Source organism: Pipistrellus hanaki, assembly GCF_964339955.1.
Source record: "Pipistrellus hanaki genome assembly, chromosome: 4".
NCBI classification, from domain to species: Eukaryota; Metazoa; Chordata; class Mammalia; order Chiroptera; family Vespertilionidae; genus Pipistrellus; species Pipistrellus hanaki.
Window position 1 is genome coordinate 71,296,154 of NC_140506.1, and position 16,357 is coordinate 71,312,510.

Below are 16,357 nucleotides of genomic sequence, written 5' to 3' on the forward strand. Positions count from 1 at the left end.
ACACAAAGACGCCCATGGACACACACGGACGGAAACCACCTTGCGCTGCCTCGCCCGCGTCCGCGCACGTCCTAGCGCCCCCGCGTGGTACTTTTTGGGATTGCAGTCATCACCACCCGAGGTTGAAGCGGCGGCTCCACCTTCTGCATGGTGCCCACCCAGGAATGAAGAAAGCAAGGGAAAGAGTAGAGAGCTGGGAGTTAGACGCCTGGATCATGAGGCTGAGGGAGGCTGGTCCTGGATGCCAAGGGGAACTTGGAGGAAGAGCCCATAGAATTTGGCAGCAGCCTACAGCCAGGTGCAGGTGCCCGGTCCAGTCAGGACCCCACGCCACTGCTCACCTTTCTGCTTCTTGTTTGCAGCGGGGGCAGGCAAGGGCTAGCTTCCCCTCAGGGAAGTCATTAGCCCTTTCCACAGGGCTAAGATCCTAATACAGGGGAAGGGGGAAGGTAATGGATGTCATGAACCCCCCCTTCCCCTACACACACACACACACACACACACACACACACACACACACACTGAGAAGTAAAACAAACACATGGTGGACTAAGAATCCGCTTTTATTGCAACATAACCTTGATTGAAGCTACAGGGAGAGTAGCAGCAGGTCAGGCACAGGAGAGGAAGTGGGACAGTGTGGAGCAGCGGTGCTCCTCTGCCCACCGTCCACCTCCTGGCACCCATGTTTTGGATCCCATCCCCGTGAGCCCTGTGCTCACTGTCAGTGTGTCCTTAGCAGCAGTTCATTGTCCCAACAAGTAGTTTCAAGCTATCACCGTCAAAGAATGAGGCTTTGGGCCCGGGACACCTGGCTTCTAGTCCCTGCGAGGAGGCTCCCAACTACTGAGAGGTACTGGGAAGTCACTCTGAACTTCCTGGGTCTCTGTCTCCTTCCTCTGCAGTGGACGTGAGGATGCATGTAGAAAACAGTGCTGTGCAAATACAGCTATTAGTACTTGCATTTCTTTCTTTCTTTATTTTAAATATATTTTTATTTCAGAGAGGAAAGGAGAGGGAGAGAGAGGTAGAAACATCAATGATGAGAGAGAATCATTGCTTGGCTGCCTCCTGCACACACACCCCCACTGGGGATCAAGCCCACAAACCAGGCATGTGCCCTTGACTGGAATTGAACCCAGGACCCTTCAGTCCACAGGCTAATGCTCTATTCACTGAGCCAAACTGGCCAGGGCGCTACTTGCATTTAAATAGAAGACTGTCGAAGTCCAAAAAGTGTAAAGGAACTAGAGAAAGGGACGAGTGTCCAGAAATACCTGGAGGTGGGTTCCAGTCTCACTAGAAAGCAGCCTCACACTGGCTGAGGGACTTGCCCTCCACCACACCAAATCCTCCAGCCTGCACCCCCTGGTTCCACCCCTGGTTGCCAGCATTAGGAGGGGGCCTGTGAAATATCAGCATGGTGCAACATTGGAGGAAACCCCAGTTAGAGGGTGCAAGCTCAAAAAGGTGACTCACCAGAGGGTAAACAGGGAGAGTAGGGGGAGCATTATAAATCTATTTCATTTCCTGGGTCTCTTTCCATATTGCACACAGGGTGGGTGATAAAGAGATAATGGGAAAAAGGAGGTGTCTGGGAGGTCTAGAGAGGAGGAAGGTGGGGGTATAGAGAAAAGGGGAGGACACTGATCTAGGGCAGTGAGGGGAGCCCGGGCAAGCTCTGAGGGCTTGAGGCAGCTGTGCTCCTGGAGAGGTGTTGTCAGAAGGGAGAAGCCAGGAAGGATAGAGTTCACTCCTAGACTAGGACAGGAAAAAAACTCTGAAGTCTATGACAGAACAGATTCTTTGCCCAGGAAGGGGAAAAGGTGGACAATAGCAATGCAAGGGGCTCCACCAAACAGGGTGGTTCTGATCTGGCAGCGGACAACGGAGAGGTAAGGGGGAAGGAAAGAGGGACCAGCAGTGGGAAAGGATAGGGGGCATGGGAAGGGATGGAGCTTGCAAATGAGGGCAGGGCTTTCTGGGGATCAGGGAAAGGGGGCAGCATCTTCTTCAGATAGTAGCGACTTCACCTGTGGCCTCCAGCAAGTACTGCTCCGTGTAACCTTGGACCAGCTCAAACCCCAAGCTGACCTGGCAGATATAAGCCAGCTGTGACCACAACTGGGGCGCCAGGAAGAGCTGGCACATGCCGTTGACACCTGTGATGCTTGCCATGCCACCACTTGCTTTTGACAGTGCCAGCGGCCCGCAGCGCCACCTGCCAGAAGCACGGGTGTGCTGGATTGGACCAAAAGGATGCCCTGCGGGGGACACAAGTGAGCACCGGGGCTGGCGGTGGGAGAACTGGCTGGCTGGTGGGGCCTCGGCCTCTCCGCATCTTCACCCCCACATCCACATCCACGGGCTCCGCTTGAGCCCCACGGGGGCATATATCGCGCGGTGCAGGGTGAAGTGGAATATGTGAAAGTCTGGGTCCCCCGGGGATAGCAAGGACGAACCAGGGGCAAAACCTCTGAATAGGAGAGGTGAGGTCAGTGTGGAGTGTCCAGGGAGCTGGGGGTGTGGGCCCTTGAGTCTCTGAGAGAGGTGGAAGTGAGGCAGCAGATCAGCGGGTGGGAGGGGGGAAGGAGGGGGGGGATAAAGGCTCAGGTGTTTGGGTTCCTGAAGGGAGACAGGGTGAGTGCATGGGAGGCGGGGTCACCAAGGTCTAGGCTCCTGAGCTCTTCAGTCTCCAGAAGTGAGGACCGAGGGTTGGCAGCTAGAAGTCGGGAGCTGTTTGACTTCCCCTTGGCAAAGGGGTCTGGGTAAAGACTGGGAGTCCCAGGGCAGCGTTCCCATCAGTAGAACCGGCAGAGAAAGAAAACCGGTGACTGGCTGAGCCTGGGGGAAGACGCCCAGCCCCTTTGTTTGTCTCACCTGCTTGGTGTTTGGGCTGTATTTCTTCAACTCCTGGGGGTCCCGCTGTTCTGGAAGGAGTGCCCCCTTGACCCCTGAGCGCTGCCGCCGGACCAGCTGCAAGCAGAGGCGCTGCCGCAGGCAGGCCACGCCCTCGCCGCGCTCCCAGGGCGCCAGGCGCAGCCCCTCCACCAGCGCTGTCTGCTTCGCATCGATCAAGTGCACCGACTCCCCAGGCTGTTAGGGGGGCCCTTTCCTGCCTCTGCCACTGGGGCTCACAGGGCTCGCCTCTTCCCACACGCTGAGCGCTCCATCACTACTCTGGGCGCCGGGCCAGGCCTGGTACCTGTCCAGGGAGCGCTCCTCAGTACTTGGGTCTGATTCCAAACCTGGCAGTAACGCTCATTGCTGACTGGGCAGGCCGCTTCTACCTCTGGAGATGCAGAAGCTCCGGATGCAAATGGGTCCCTGACCACTCGCCATGCCCCCTTTCACTGGCTCTACCCCTCGGAGATTGCCTCGCCTGGGTCACCTGCCACGCCCCTTTCCTATCGGCTTCTCCGGGAGCCCATCTCAGAACTGGTTCCGCTCACTCACATAACCAGGCTTCTTTGTGTGAGAAGTCAGTCTGCTTAGGGCTCCTGGCCCCACCCTACCTGCTCCCATTCCCAGCCTACCCCCACCCCACTAGCTGCCCTCTTTTTGTGCTCCTGTCCCAGAAACTCCTCAAACAAATCCTCAAATACCAAAGTTTTCACCAGTCCCTCTGTTATTCTTTTTTTTTTTTTTAATATATATATTTTATTGATTTCAGAGAAGAAGGAAAGGGAGAGAGATAGAAACATCAATGATGAGAGAATCATTGATCGGCCATCTCCTGCATGCCCCACATTGGGGATGGAGCCTGCAACCTGGGCATGTGCCCTGACCCTGGAACTGTGACCTCCTGGTTCATAGGTCAATACTGAACCACTAAGCCAGCTGGGCTCCTCCACTATTCTTGAGTTCTATGTGTCCCCTATTCTCCCCCTCACCTGCTAAGGATCTGAATACCCTACTCTTTTATCGCAAGCCTACTCGATATCCTCAGCAATTTGACAAGGGCTGAGGGAGAGAGGCTCACTTACCTCTCCTTCCTAAGATTCAGACACCCAAACACGGCTTCACCCCTTTTCACCTAGGCACTGCCCAGTTCTCACCACTTCTCTGGTGTGCTTGGCCAGCACCGCCGTGAGGCTGGGATCCTGGAGCCAGATGTGGTAGCAGCCGGGAAGACAGTCAAGGTCACCATAGATGCCCCTGAGATGGCCAGCACTTCCTCAAACTCCGGTTATGTGGCCACCACGAGTTCCAACTGCTCAGTCTCAGTCTTGGGCCCACATCCTGGCCTGGGCTTGGCCCCAGAACTTGGCCCCCAGAGGTTTCTTCTCAGCCTCCATCCCTAACCCAGACTTGGACTATGTCCTGGCCTCCTGTGGGAGGTGTTCTGAGAGTAGCTTCGCATCTGGCTCAGCCTCACTTTCAGGCTTAGGGACCTCTGAGGTGGCTACACTGCAGCCAGCTTCCAGCTTCATTAACCTGCAGAAAGAGAGAACCCAGCATTGGGGTCAGAGTCTGCTGTTTCCACATCTGGCCTTCTCTATACAAATAGTCCCCACAACCCCTTGCTACACAAACACTGCGGCTCCTCCTCTCTCCACAAAGACCTTCCTGGGAATAAAGGGCCTCCAGTTCCCCCCTCACCCCAGCTCCAAGAAATCTTTTTAAAAAATATATTTTATTAATTTTTAAAAATATGTATATATTTTATTGATTTTTTACAGAGAGGAAGGGATAGAGATGAGAGTTAGAAACATGGATGAGAGAGAAATATTAATCAGCTGCCTCCTGCACACCTCCCACTGGGAATGTGCCCATAACCAAGGTACATGGCCCTTGACCGGAATCAAACCTGAGACATTTCAGTCCGCAGGTCGACGCTCTTTTGGCAGCTTGAAGAAGTCTTAATCCTATCCTGCTCTACCCAACCAGGATGTGTATTAACACACACAAAATCAGGGCCCTGTGAGCTCTCCAGAGACTAGTCCCTGACCTACTCCATCCCCAGTCAGCCCCAGGACTCAGAGGAAAGAAGGAGAGTATAAATAATGGCGGGACACTCCTCAAGCGCCCTACCACCTCTCTACAAGAGCAACATGAGAAAAAAAATCCCATAATCTCCACTCCCTTTCCAGGACAGTTTCCAGGGAAAGTGGAGGATTCAACTCCCACCATCTTTTTACCATTGTCACTTATTCCAGGGCAAAGGGAGGGAGATGCAGACTCACATACACATACACACACACACATATTGCTGCCCCAGTTCCCTCCACACCAGACACCCACATTCAAACATAAACCAAGGGAGTGGACACATGGAGAGCTCCATTAGAAAATTTCAAGCCATTCCTTCCAGGCTCAGCAAAACCACCTTTTCCTTCTTCCTCGAGTATGTTCCCCCCTTAGGGAGACTTGGCTCCACTCCAGTATGAGATGATCACCTTGGAAAGGGTTCTGCTATGGCTCCAGCAAACCAAATGTCCACCAAGATCACCCATGTCCCTTCCCACTTTCCTTCCCTCCAAAGATGGAATCCCTTCTTTTCTCTCTCTTCCCTTTTCCTCCTTTTAAAATTTGTTCCTGTAATCTTTGCCCAATCTCCCACACAGGACTTTCCCTGTCCTTTCAATTCATCAAAGTCTCCTTTTTGGGTCAGTTCCCTGTGGATCTGGCACCTGTTTGGCCTCTGGCTTTTCTCTTTTCCCTGCCTAAAGACAGGGCCAAAAAGAGAGGCCCTCCCTAAGTCATGAGGACTATTTCTAGATCTCCTTCCTCCAGACTGATCAAATTCCCCTCCTCTCTTTCCAGCCAATTATAATACTCCCCCACCACACACACACACGCACACACACACACACACACACACACACACACACAGCCTGCATCTCATTAACCAACAACCTAGGGGACAAGTACTTTGTGGGTAGTGATATTGGCTTGATTGGATTAAAAACAAACAAACAAACAAACAAACAAACAAACAAAAAACCCAAGAACATTACCAACGCTTGGGAGAGGCACCAAGGGGTGGCTTAGGGGTGATTTTAGCTTCCATACCATAAACAAAATTTATGTGAACATAGAGCGCTTGCTACACAAACAAGATTCAAAACATGACCACCATCTCCTTCTTTCTTTTCAATCTGATGCTGATGCCTAAGGTTCTTCCAGGTAAAACAGTTCAGAGGCACAGGCTCAGAGGCTCTTAGGGCCCCAACTAGGGTCATTAGAGACCACCAAGTCCTTTCACATTGAGGAAATTGGGGCCCAAGACTGTAAGTTTTTCTGGCTTCCAGGCTGGTGAGGGAGGCAGGAAAAACAACAACACCACACACACACACACACACACACACACACACCATTTTAATGTGTGTGTGTGTATGGAGGGGTGTCCAAACCTAGTCTGAAGAGCAAAGATAGGAATCACTGGGTCCTTGACTGGAATCGGAGGTCCCAAATACTAAGGGCTGAGCTGACTCAGAATCAGAAGTGGGATCGTAGGAGGAACCCCACTGCTTTCCCTCCCAGTGTCAGCGATTTCTAGGCCAGCAACAAGCGCCAGACTCCTTGCCTCAGGCTCTGGGGAGGATGGTTAACCTGAGCAGGTTATCCTGCAGCTCCAGGCAACCTCACCAGCTGTCCATGGGTCCCTGGAAAATGCAAGCTGGTAGGTGAGGAGTAACATCAGCAATTTCCCCCTCTGCTCCTAAGGGGGCCAGAATGTGAGCAACTTGTAAACTGGACCACATCCAATAGATCTAAGACTTTATGCTTTTCTTTCCCTTCCTTGCTTTCAAGACTATTTCCAATGGTGTCTCTACATCTCCGACTAGGTTGTTTGTAAGGGGAAGGGGTGGGATAGTTCCCAGGGTCACAAGGAAGAAAGAAAGGCTTGCCAATTCAACACCCATCTTTTCTTTCAAGGCACTCCTTTATTCTTATTCCCCTTTATGGAGACACAGAGATTCCAAGGTCCTTAAACCTTGAAGGAGGTGGGTGATGGGAAAAAAAATAGGTTAGGGGTTCCAGGCCAAGCCAAAGCTGCCAGCCAGCTCTACAATCCTTGCTCCACTTTCTGATCGCCCTCCAGGATGATACCCTCCAACCCACTCCTTAACTTTAATTCCCAGAAAGCGTTTAGGCAGAGGCAGCCCTGTGTCCAGGGCACTGTGGGAACTGTAGTTCAGGCATCTCTTGGGGTAGCAATTTCCCTTGCCATCCATATCCCTACATCCTTGTATCTTTTCTTTCAATTTCATAAATATGAATGGTCAATCTGGGGAGAAGGAGATGATTGAAGTAATCACCGGGCAAGCTGGGAGCGCCCCATCCCATTCCCTTCATCCCCCCACCCCCACCCCCATCCCCCAAATACTGATGCCCTAGAAGTCCCAGCTTTTGAGAACTGGAAGGAGAGGGAGCAGAGAGCAGAGAGCAGAGCGGCGGAGACAAAGACAGGGCAGCTACACAAAGCACCCCAAGATGCGAGGGGCGCAAAAAGGACTAGAACGGGGGCAGAAAGGAGACAAAGGCAGACAGGAGATGCGGCGGAGAGAGGACGGGAGAGGGGAGCGGGAGGAGGCATGGATGCCGAATCACAGGCATGACACCTCATGACTCAGGGCTCAGCTGATGCCAAAAAAGTTCGAGCACAGCACCACCTAACCCAGGAGGCCTATAAATAGAAAGCATCGTGACACACCCCCTTCTCCCGGCGGAGTGGTGGGGGGCGGGGTCAAGAAAGGAAAGAGCCAGAAAAGAGGCTGGACGAGAGCAGAGACCTGGAGAAGAGGCGGGGGGAGGAAGGATGGAGCGGGGCAGAGGAAGGGGGTGCCTCCGGGGGCCTCAGCCGAGGGAGACGTGTCCCTCGGCCCCTTCCAGGAGTTGGGATGGGGGGGTGGGGAAAGCAGAGTGGATGGAGACCACAAGGAAGCTATCTAACTTGGCAGGGGTCCGTTCCCCTGGGCAGCAGACTCTGGGGTCAGGGGGGACCGAAATGGCGCCGGGGTGGAGGAGGCTTATGGGACAGCGCATCTGAGACCGGGGGCGCGGGGCGGCCTCGGTCATCCGGCCAGGGAGTGGGCGGGGCCTGGGCCTGGGGCCACCCCGTCTTTCTCCCTCGGGGGGCGGCGGCCTGTGCGGCCCCCATTCCGGGGAGGAGGCCAGCGCCCTCCGATCTCGCGGCCCCCTACCTCTCCGGAGCCGGGACCGGGGTGCTGAGCAGCGGAGCGGGATGGCCGCGCGGACAGCGGACGGTGCCGCGAAGGGGGGTCACTTCGGAGCCCCGAGGCTCAACTTCGGGTGACGCGCGGGAATCGCGAGGGTCCAGACTCGGGGAGTTCGAATGCGAAAGGGCGGCTTGCGGGCGCCGGCGTCCCCGTGCCCGGGGTTGGGGTTCGGGCGGTGCGCGCGGCTCCCGCGGCCACGCGCGGTGGGGCCCAGGCCGGCGGCTCGAAGGGCAGAGGCCCCGGCGACGCCGGGGAAACCCGGCCCGGATCCGGAGCGGACTCCGGCCCGTGGGCGCCGGCCAGAGTGGGGCGGGGCAGGGCGGGGTGCGGGGGAGCCGTGGTCCCGGCCCTGCGGATGGGATTGTACTCCTGGTCCTGGCGGGGGAACGGCCTCGAGGGTGGGAAAGGTTGTTGGGTTTTGGGGGAAAGGGTGTTGGGCTTAGTGATCGCCGCCGGCCCCCAAAATCTCTGTGCTGGGTTCTGAGGCTCTGGGGATGATGGTTAACCTGAGCAGGTTATCCTGCATCTCCAGGCAACCTCACCAGCTGTCCATCCATGGCCGCCTCCTCCAGGGCCACCCCTGAACGTAACCCCTTCCTCCTTCCTCCAGAGGACAGGTGACAGCGGCTAGGAAAACACGGCCCTGGGGACTGGGTCCGAGAACATTGGTAGAGGACATTGGAAACCCGCGAAGATCGGGAAGCGAAGAGACTCCAAGAGACGGAAGAAACCGAGTCCGAAAGGAGCGGAGCGAGGCCGAGATGGGTCAGACAGGCCGCCATTCCCCGGGTCGCAGAGCGGCCTTGTCCCCCAGGTGCTCAGCTCACAGCCTCTCGTTTCTCAGGGGCCGTCGGGCAGACGCAGAAGGGGAGACCTTTGGGCACACCCCCGTGCACACCTGGGATCTGAGTTCGCGGGGCTCCGCACGCCAAGCTTGCCACCTGGGGCGGGGAGAGGAAGGATGGGAGGACAAGCACAGTGTGCACCTGGTATCGCAAGGGTAGCACTGTCCCTGGCTCTCATAAGCCTGTGGCCCAGCCTCTGAGGCCTCCCCACCCCCCAAAGTGAGATACATACACGGGCAGTTCTACCCCTCAAAGAGCCAGGGAATGGTGGATGGGAAAGCCCTTTGGTAGCTGTAAAGCTCTGTAGGGAGTATTACAGTCAGCTGAGAATGGGACTCCCGCCCTTGTCCTCTTTCCAGGACCTGCCCAGCTCCCAGGCTCCCCGCTTCCCACCAAAGTTGATCCCTCGCCCATCTCATCCGTTTTTATACTTTCCAAGACGAGGACTCCATAACCTGGTAAACTGAGCCCATGGGCTGAAGGTGATGAAATAGAGCAGTGTTTCCCAAAGTGTGGTGTGTACCCCCAGAGGTACGGGAAGAGTTCGGTGGGGGTACACGTCGCACCGGAGTTCGGTGGGGATATGCACTGCACCGTGCTTAGCTGCGCCTAATTCTACGTTCTCACGAGGGGTACTCAGCGTTACGAAAATTATAGAAGGGGTACACATGTCAAAAGTTTGGGAAACACTGAAATAGAGGACTGTGTTTCTTGACTCTCATCCACCATGTAGTTAAAGCCATAAGTCTCATCTCTTGAATTCTAGCTTCAGGTCAGCCAATAAAGTAACACACAAAAAACACAGCTTTTTTTTTTTTTTTTTTAATAGAACTCCTGGTCCCCATTTCTGATTTTTGAAACTGCTAACATAGTTAGGATCTCCCAAAGCTGCAGTCAAGGTGGATATGCTCAATCGTGGGAAAGCACCTCAAAAAAGTTAAAGGTATGAAGGATGCAGTCCTAGTGGAAGAAGGGAGATGCAGTAACATCCTAATTTCTCCTCCTTTACCAGAAGCTTCAGCTTCTGCCGTCAGAAACTCTTGGACTGATCCAACATTCATGTACTTCCAGCTCCCTCAATCAGGCTTGAAAGTTGCCCAAAGTTCCAATTCCCTAATATCCAAGTTATTCGGAGCAACATGTCACTGCTCACTGGCCTGTCAAAAGCCATCTGGTTCTAAAATCACCGTGTTCAGGCTCCTCCATCCTGACTGCCCAGGAGGGTAGGGGGCAGTAGTGATAAATTGAAAGGTGACTGATTAATCTCCTGGCTGCCCTTTCCCAGCAAAAGAACCAGAGGCATTCAGCATCCATAAGTGCTCTGAGGATGCAGGGAGGAGGGCCATCACCCTATGCTACATGCTTTGAAATCTGCTAAGGTCAAGGCCAGTGGGGGATGGAAGGCTTCTCAGGCCTGTAGCCACTACTGGTTCTAATATGTGTGAGCCATAGAACCACTTAGCATATTTGCAAAGCACTGTGGCTTAATCCTCATAACACCATAGAACAGGTGGGATTATTTATTCATCTTATAAATGAAGAACGTGGGTTTCATGACTTGGGCGAGGTCCCATAGCTGGCAAGGGACACTATCAGGTCTCAGACCCTATTGACCACTCACCCCTCAGAGGTCAAGTGTACCCTGTGAAAGCATGAAATCACTTTACAAACTATAAAGCACAAAACAATGTCAGTACTGGAAATGCTGGAGATTTCCATCAGTCACTGAACTTTGTAAACACTGTCTTGTACCTTGGGCTCCTGAGTATTGGCTTTAACCCTCATGCTGGGCTTGTTTATTTGGACTTTCATTTGGGAGAGCTTATTGTTTGTCTTCCCTCTGGGCCAGGTGTATCTTACTGTCAACAGGGTGCTACTTTTGATCTTTTTAAAGGTGTTACTTTTGGTCATTTCAGTTGGGCCCATTTTCTACCGCAGGGCCCTCCCCATTCTCCCTTTTCTTTCCCACTATTTCCCCACAATGGACCACCTTGGATCTTCTTCCCGGACCTTCTGAACACTGTTACCTCTTGGGATTCTAGAGACTAGGAATTCCTCCTCTAGATTTGTGAGTTTTGGCTGTTCTTTCTGACCCCCCTGCTCCTAATGCTTAGTCCCCTTCCTCCCCTCCTGATACAGTGACTGCTCCTCCTCTCCCTGGGCAATTCCCCAATCTACAAGTCAAGTCTTAACTTTCCAGGATATCTGCAGTTATGTATGGGACATCTGCCCTTGAATGAGAGCAGTGAAATAAAAGACATAAAAGTGCTTTACAGGAACTGAGCTGGATATCTCTTATACTCTGGCATGCCAAGCTCCTTTTGCATGTAGGAAGGAGACCAAAGATCACGGATTAAGTTATTGGCCCACAGTCACAGAGCCAGAGTGGCTAAAAGCCTTATGCAGAATTATAGCACTGAAGAATCATCCGGTATTACAGATGCCACACACTCACTGGTGACTCATGGTTTCCTCATCTGTAAAGAGGATATAGTACCTAACTTCCAGTAAAGATTGAATAAGATAATATTTGAAAAGTGCTTGGCATAGCATAGAAGTTCAATTAATGGTAGATATTATTATCTAGCCAACTGGATAAGCAATTCTCAAAATGTGGTGTATTACAGTTTGTACTATGGAATTCAACTGAAGACTCTATTGTTTATTATTCTTTCAGGACTGTCATAATGCTAGGAACTTCATGAATCAGGGAACAAGAAGCTGGAAAACCACTGAGCTTGACCATAAACTTTTTTAGAACAGGGTTGAACTAAGTTATTTGGCACTTAGTTCAGGCCTTGGCACATACAGATTCTTAATAAGTATGTTACAAATGAATGAGTGAATTATTTCAATCTTTTTCTGCATAAGGGAGAGTGAGGCCAGACTGATTATCAAAGGTCACTCAATTGGGGCTAACAGGGTTCAGATCAAGATGGTGGAGTAGGACACTATCCTACACTGTCGTACCTCCTTCCATGACCAAGCCAAAATTACAACTAAATTATACAACAACCAACCTGGATAACCATCTGAAGTCTAGCAGAAGTCCTATAACTAAAGATATAAAGAAAAAGCCACATCAAGACTGGTAGAAAGTGTAGAGATGCAAAATAGGCTGTCTCCACACCCACATGTGGCAGTTAAGAATCCAGAGGAGCTCTAACTGGTTTGGCTCAATGGATAGAGAGTCCACCTGCAGACTGAAGGGTCCTGGGTTCAATTCCAGTCAAGGGCATGTATTGTACCTTGGTTGTGGGCACATCCGCAATAGGGGGTGTGCAGGAAGCAGCTGATCCATGTTTCTCTCTCATTGATGTTTCTAACTCTCTATCCCTCTCCCTTCCTCTCTGTAAAAACATCAATAAAATATATATTTAAAAATAAAAGAAACAAATGGGACTACACAGCAAAGGAAAACATCAACAAAATGAAAAGTCAACCTACTGAAGAAGATATTCAACAATGATGCGTACAATGAGGGCTTAATATTCAAAATTTATAAAGAACTCATACAACTCAATCCTGAAAACAAAACAAATAATCTATATTAATAAAAGGGTAATAAGCTAATTAGACCCGGAGACCTTCCGGACAAAGCCATGGTGGCGGAGCCTAGACAAAGGCGGTTAGGGTTGATCAGGCGAGGAGGGGAGGGCAGTTGGGAATGAGCAGACCTCTGATCTCTGATAAATGGCCCCAGAGGGAATCCATGAGAGGGTTGGGAAGGAGGAAGCTAAAAATTGCTTAGAAGGAAAACAGAAGAGGCCAGGAAATCTGAATGGGATTCTGGAACGTGGGGAGAGAGGAAGGAGGCAAAGGTGATTCTAGCGTCTCCAGTGTGTAACTGGGCAATATTAACCTCTGGTGGCAGCAGACAGTTCAGGATACAGAGCTCATTGGATATGTAGATGAAATAAGATGACTTTTCAGAGCCAGAGGGATTAGCAGGTAGAAAGGACCCACAGGGGTGAGGCTCGGGAGAAAGGACCAGCAGAAGGACTGGAGAGGAACCCACCTCTGAGAAGTTATGGCTGGAGTCCCAAAGCACATTAGAGTGAATAGAGATGGCACAGGGCTCAAGTCCAACTCTAGCAGGATTCTCATTGTCTAGTCTGGAGCTTCCAAAACAGTTGCAGTGATATCTAACCTGTCCTAATTTCCTCCGGCCTGCTGGGTCAACTCCTTTATTGCTTCTGAGGGCTCCTCCCTACCTCAGCCCTTGAAGAGCTGGCCTTTCTCTTCTTTAAAAAAGCTTTCAAATATTTTTTCCCAGCTGCATTGTGGGCAGCTCCCCTCCCCCCGCCCCCCCAGCAGAGAAATTCAGAGTACAGAGTGGTGGGAAGCCAGTAGATGACACTTTTCCTTAACCTTAACACAAAGACCTTTGTGCAGCTGTCTTATGAGCTTGTATGCATCATATTCACTTCCCAAAATAACCCTGTGTGTGTAAAAACTCAAGCTGTGGTTCTAGCTGGTTTTGCTCAGTGGATAGAGCGTCCGCCTATGAACTGAAAGGTCCCAGGTTCGATTCAGGTCAAGGGCACATGCCTGGGTTGTGGGCTCGATCCCCAGTGTGGGACATGCAGGAGACAGCCAATCAGTGATTCTCTCTCATCATTGATGTTTCTATCTCTCTCTCCCTCTCCCTTTCTCTCTCTAAAATTATATATATATATATATATATATATATATATATATATATATATATATATATATATTTCAAGTTCTGTAATATGATTTGTGCTCTTGGCTGTGTTGTATATCAATAAAAGGTAAAACAACAACAACAACTGAGTCACATATGTTATCACCTGTTGGGATTTCCCCAAACCTGAAAGGGATGCATTAAATTGATTATTTGCTGCCAGACAGCTCAGGGCATCTTAATCTACACGTTATTGCCTCCTACTGGCCAAACACCTGAACAGCCATAGGCTATTCCCCAATCTGACAATGCTTCCACCTTGCCCTAGGACAATTTGTGTTAATAGAAAGCAATGGATCCCGAGACAAGGAGAATTTAGCTCCTCCTGCTAGGCACCTCTGACCCCCAATGCCTTTCAAAATTATCTTTCATCTCTGGACTCTTACTTAATCTACGTACAGCCTTTCTCAAGATTGCTGAACCTTTCTTAATGCTGAAACAAGAGCACCTTCAAATATAAGATTTAGTTGGAACCCATATGACAGCAGTCACTGGGAAATAGTTTATTGATATGCAAAATGCCCTTCTGAGTGTTTCACTTGCTATCTTGATCTAGCAAGCTGTATCCATTGTCTGGACATTGTGGTCTGGGGTCTGCACATATTGGTGGGAGTTGTATGACATGGGCATGACACTGAACTCTCATCTCTTCTCCATATGAAGCTCCAGCTTCCTAGACCAAGACCCACCCAAGATGGATGCTTAGTAAGGGAAGGCTAGAAAACCAGATGACTGGAAAAATGGGGACCAGAGGACCTTTGCCTTAGTGAGGCTAGGATCTGAGCATGAAAGCAGAGGTCTCCTGGGGAAGATCAGGAAAGTCTGGGAGTCATAGCAGGGATTTCTGAATCCTAGGGCTTCCTCCTAGTCTAGGCTGGCTTCCTGGAAAGGAGAACACACTCAGAGGTGAATGGTGATGGGAGAAGGCTGCCTGGGGCCTGTCACAGCGATCAGAATGCCAAGCTGGCATGATGAACAGGGAAATGGCACTGATCTCTCACCCAATAGATCCTGGAGGGATATTAATGGAAGGGCACACATGTCATCGTCCAGTGTTGCCATTTCCATCTCTTGCCCCGAAAATCTTTCCACAACACTGAGCAGTAGCAACACATTCTACTTGCCATAATATATCCCCAATACTCACATATTCATGCCAAGTCTCTCTCCCAGAGGCAGAAACCTAAACTTGATCTTCTTGTACATTTCTGGTTTGTATTGTGATCTTTCCCCCAACCCAGATGTTTCCACGTGGAAGATAATGCCCCACCCAACTCTTTCTCTAAGATCAGACCTGGCACCTTTCCTGAGAACCTTGCCCTACTGGCTTCTCAGGTACTGAAAGCACTTTGTCCTTTTTATCATATCTCTGGTTCTTGGGCAAACCACATTTCTTAACTAGGCTTCTTGGCCTCTCCTGTTCTTCTCCAGCCTCAGGCCAATCTGCTCCCCTGGCCTGATTTCATTGGTCTCGGATTTCAGACAAGGTTCTTATGGAGAAGGAACTCACCTCTTCCCTGCCCCAAACCTACACAAAGGTCCCATTCCTCACCTACCACGCAGCCCAAGCCCACCACTCTAGAAAGAGACACCCACTGCTCACATGGAAAGCAGAACAGAGGTCTTCTTGGTGGAAAGCCCAGAGTGACTTAATCCTCACACTCCAGCTCTGGGTGGCCAGTTGGTGCTTTTGCCCTCATGGGAAGAACCAGAGAAAAGCACACATGATACTGACACTGAAGTCTGGGCTGAGACACGAAGATACAATAAATAGGTCCTCCATTCCAAAAGGATCAGATCAGACTACATGCCACATTTTTTCAAGCAAATGGTTGAGAAGTAACTCTTGAGCCCCTTTCCTGGGACAAGAATCAATTTGGTGCCCTGGCTGGTTTGGCTCAGTGGACAGAGCATCAGCCTGCGGACTGAAGGGGCCTGGGTTCAATTCCAGTCAAGGGCTCGATCCCCAGTGGAGGCAGTCAATCAATGATTCTCTCTCATCATTGATCTCTCTCTCTCTCTCTCTCTCTCTCTCTCTCCCTTCCTCTCCCTCTCTGGAATCAATTATATATAATTGATACAGACACAAATTATATATATATATATATATATATATATATATATATATATATATATATATAATCAGTTGGAGATGGAGTTTTGGGGAACTTTTATTTTATTTTTAAATCTTTATGATATTTTTCTTTATTTACTTTTATTGTTGATGCTATTCAGATGTTCCCACTTCCCCCTCTTTACCCCCTCCACTCAGCCCACCTTCCCTCTGGCCATCAACACACTGTTGTCTATGTCTATGGGTTGTGTATATATGTTCTCTGGCTAATCCCTTCACCTACTTTCATCCAGTCTGCCCCCCCCCCCCCAGGACTTTTATTATTTATTTATTTTTTAAATTGGGGGTGTGTGTGTGTGTGCGGGAGGCAGCTGATCGATGCTTCCCTCTCATCAATGTTTCTAACTCTCTCTTCCTCTCTGTAAAAAATCAATAAAATATATTTTAAAAACAAACAAATCCTTGCTTCATCTGATATCCCAAGGAAACTTTAAGGATGAGGAAGAAGTACAGAGAAACAAGCTATGTACTTAACTATCTTTCT

At 50.5% G+C, this 16,357-nt stretch overlaps 1 protein-coding gene across 1 annotated transcript; it reads right to left on the reverse strand.

Moving 5' to 3' along the window:
• Positions 1–547: 547 nt before the first annotated feature.
• NAT16 (N-acetyltransferase 16 (putative)) lies at positions 548–8,475 on the reverse strand. Its single transcript, XM_084882132.1, is given in 10 exon segments — positions 548–2,341; positions 2,408–2,474; positions 2,691–3,096; positions 3,139–3,205; positions 4,027–4,159; positions 4,162–4,189; positions 4,193–4,246; positions 4,320–4,437; positions 6,518–6,608; positions 8,151–8,475. Coding segments are annotated over 8 exon segments (1,197 nt in total). The 5' UTR covers positions 4,434–4,437; positions 6,518–6,608; positions 8,151–8,475; the 3' UTR covers positions 548–2,013.
• Between the last annotated feature and the right edge of the window lie 7,882 nt (positions 8,476–16,357).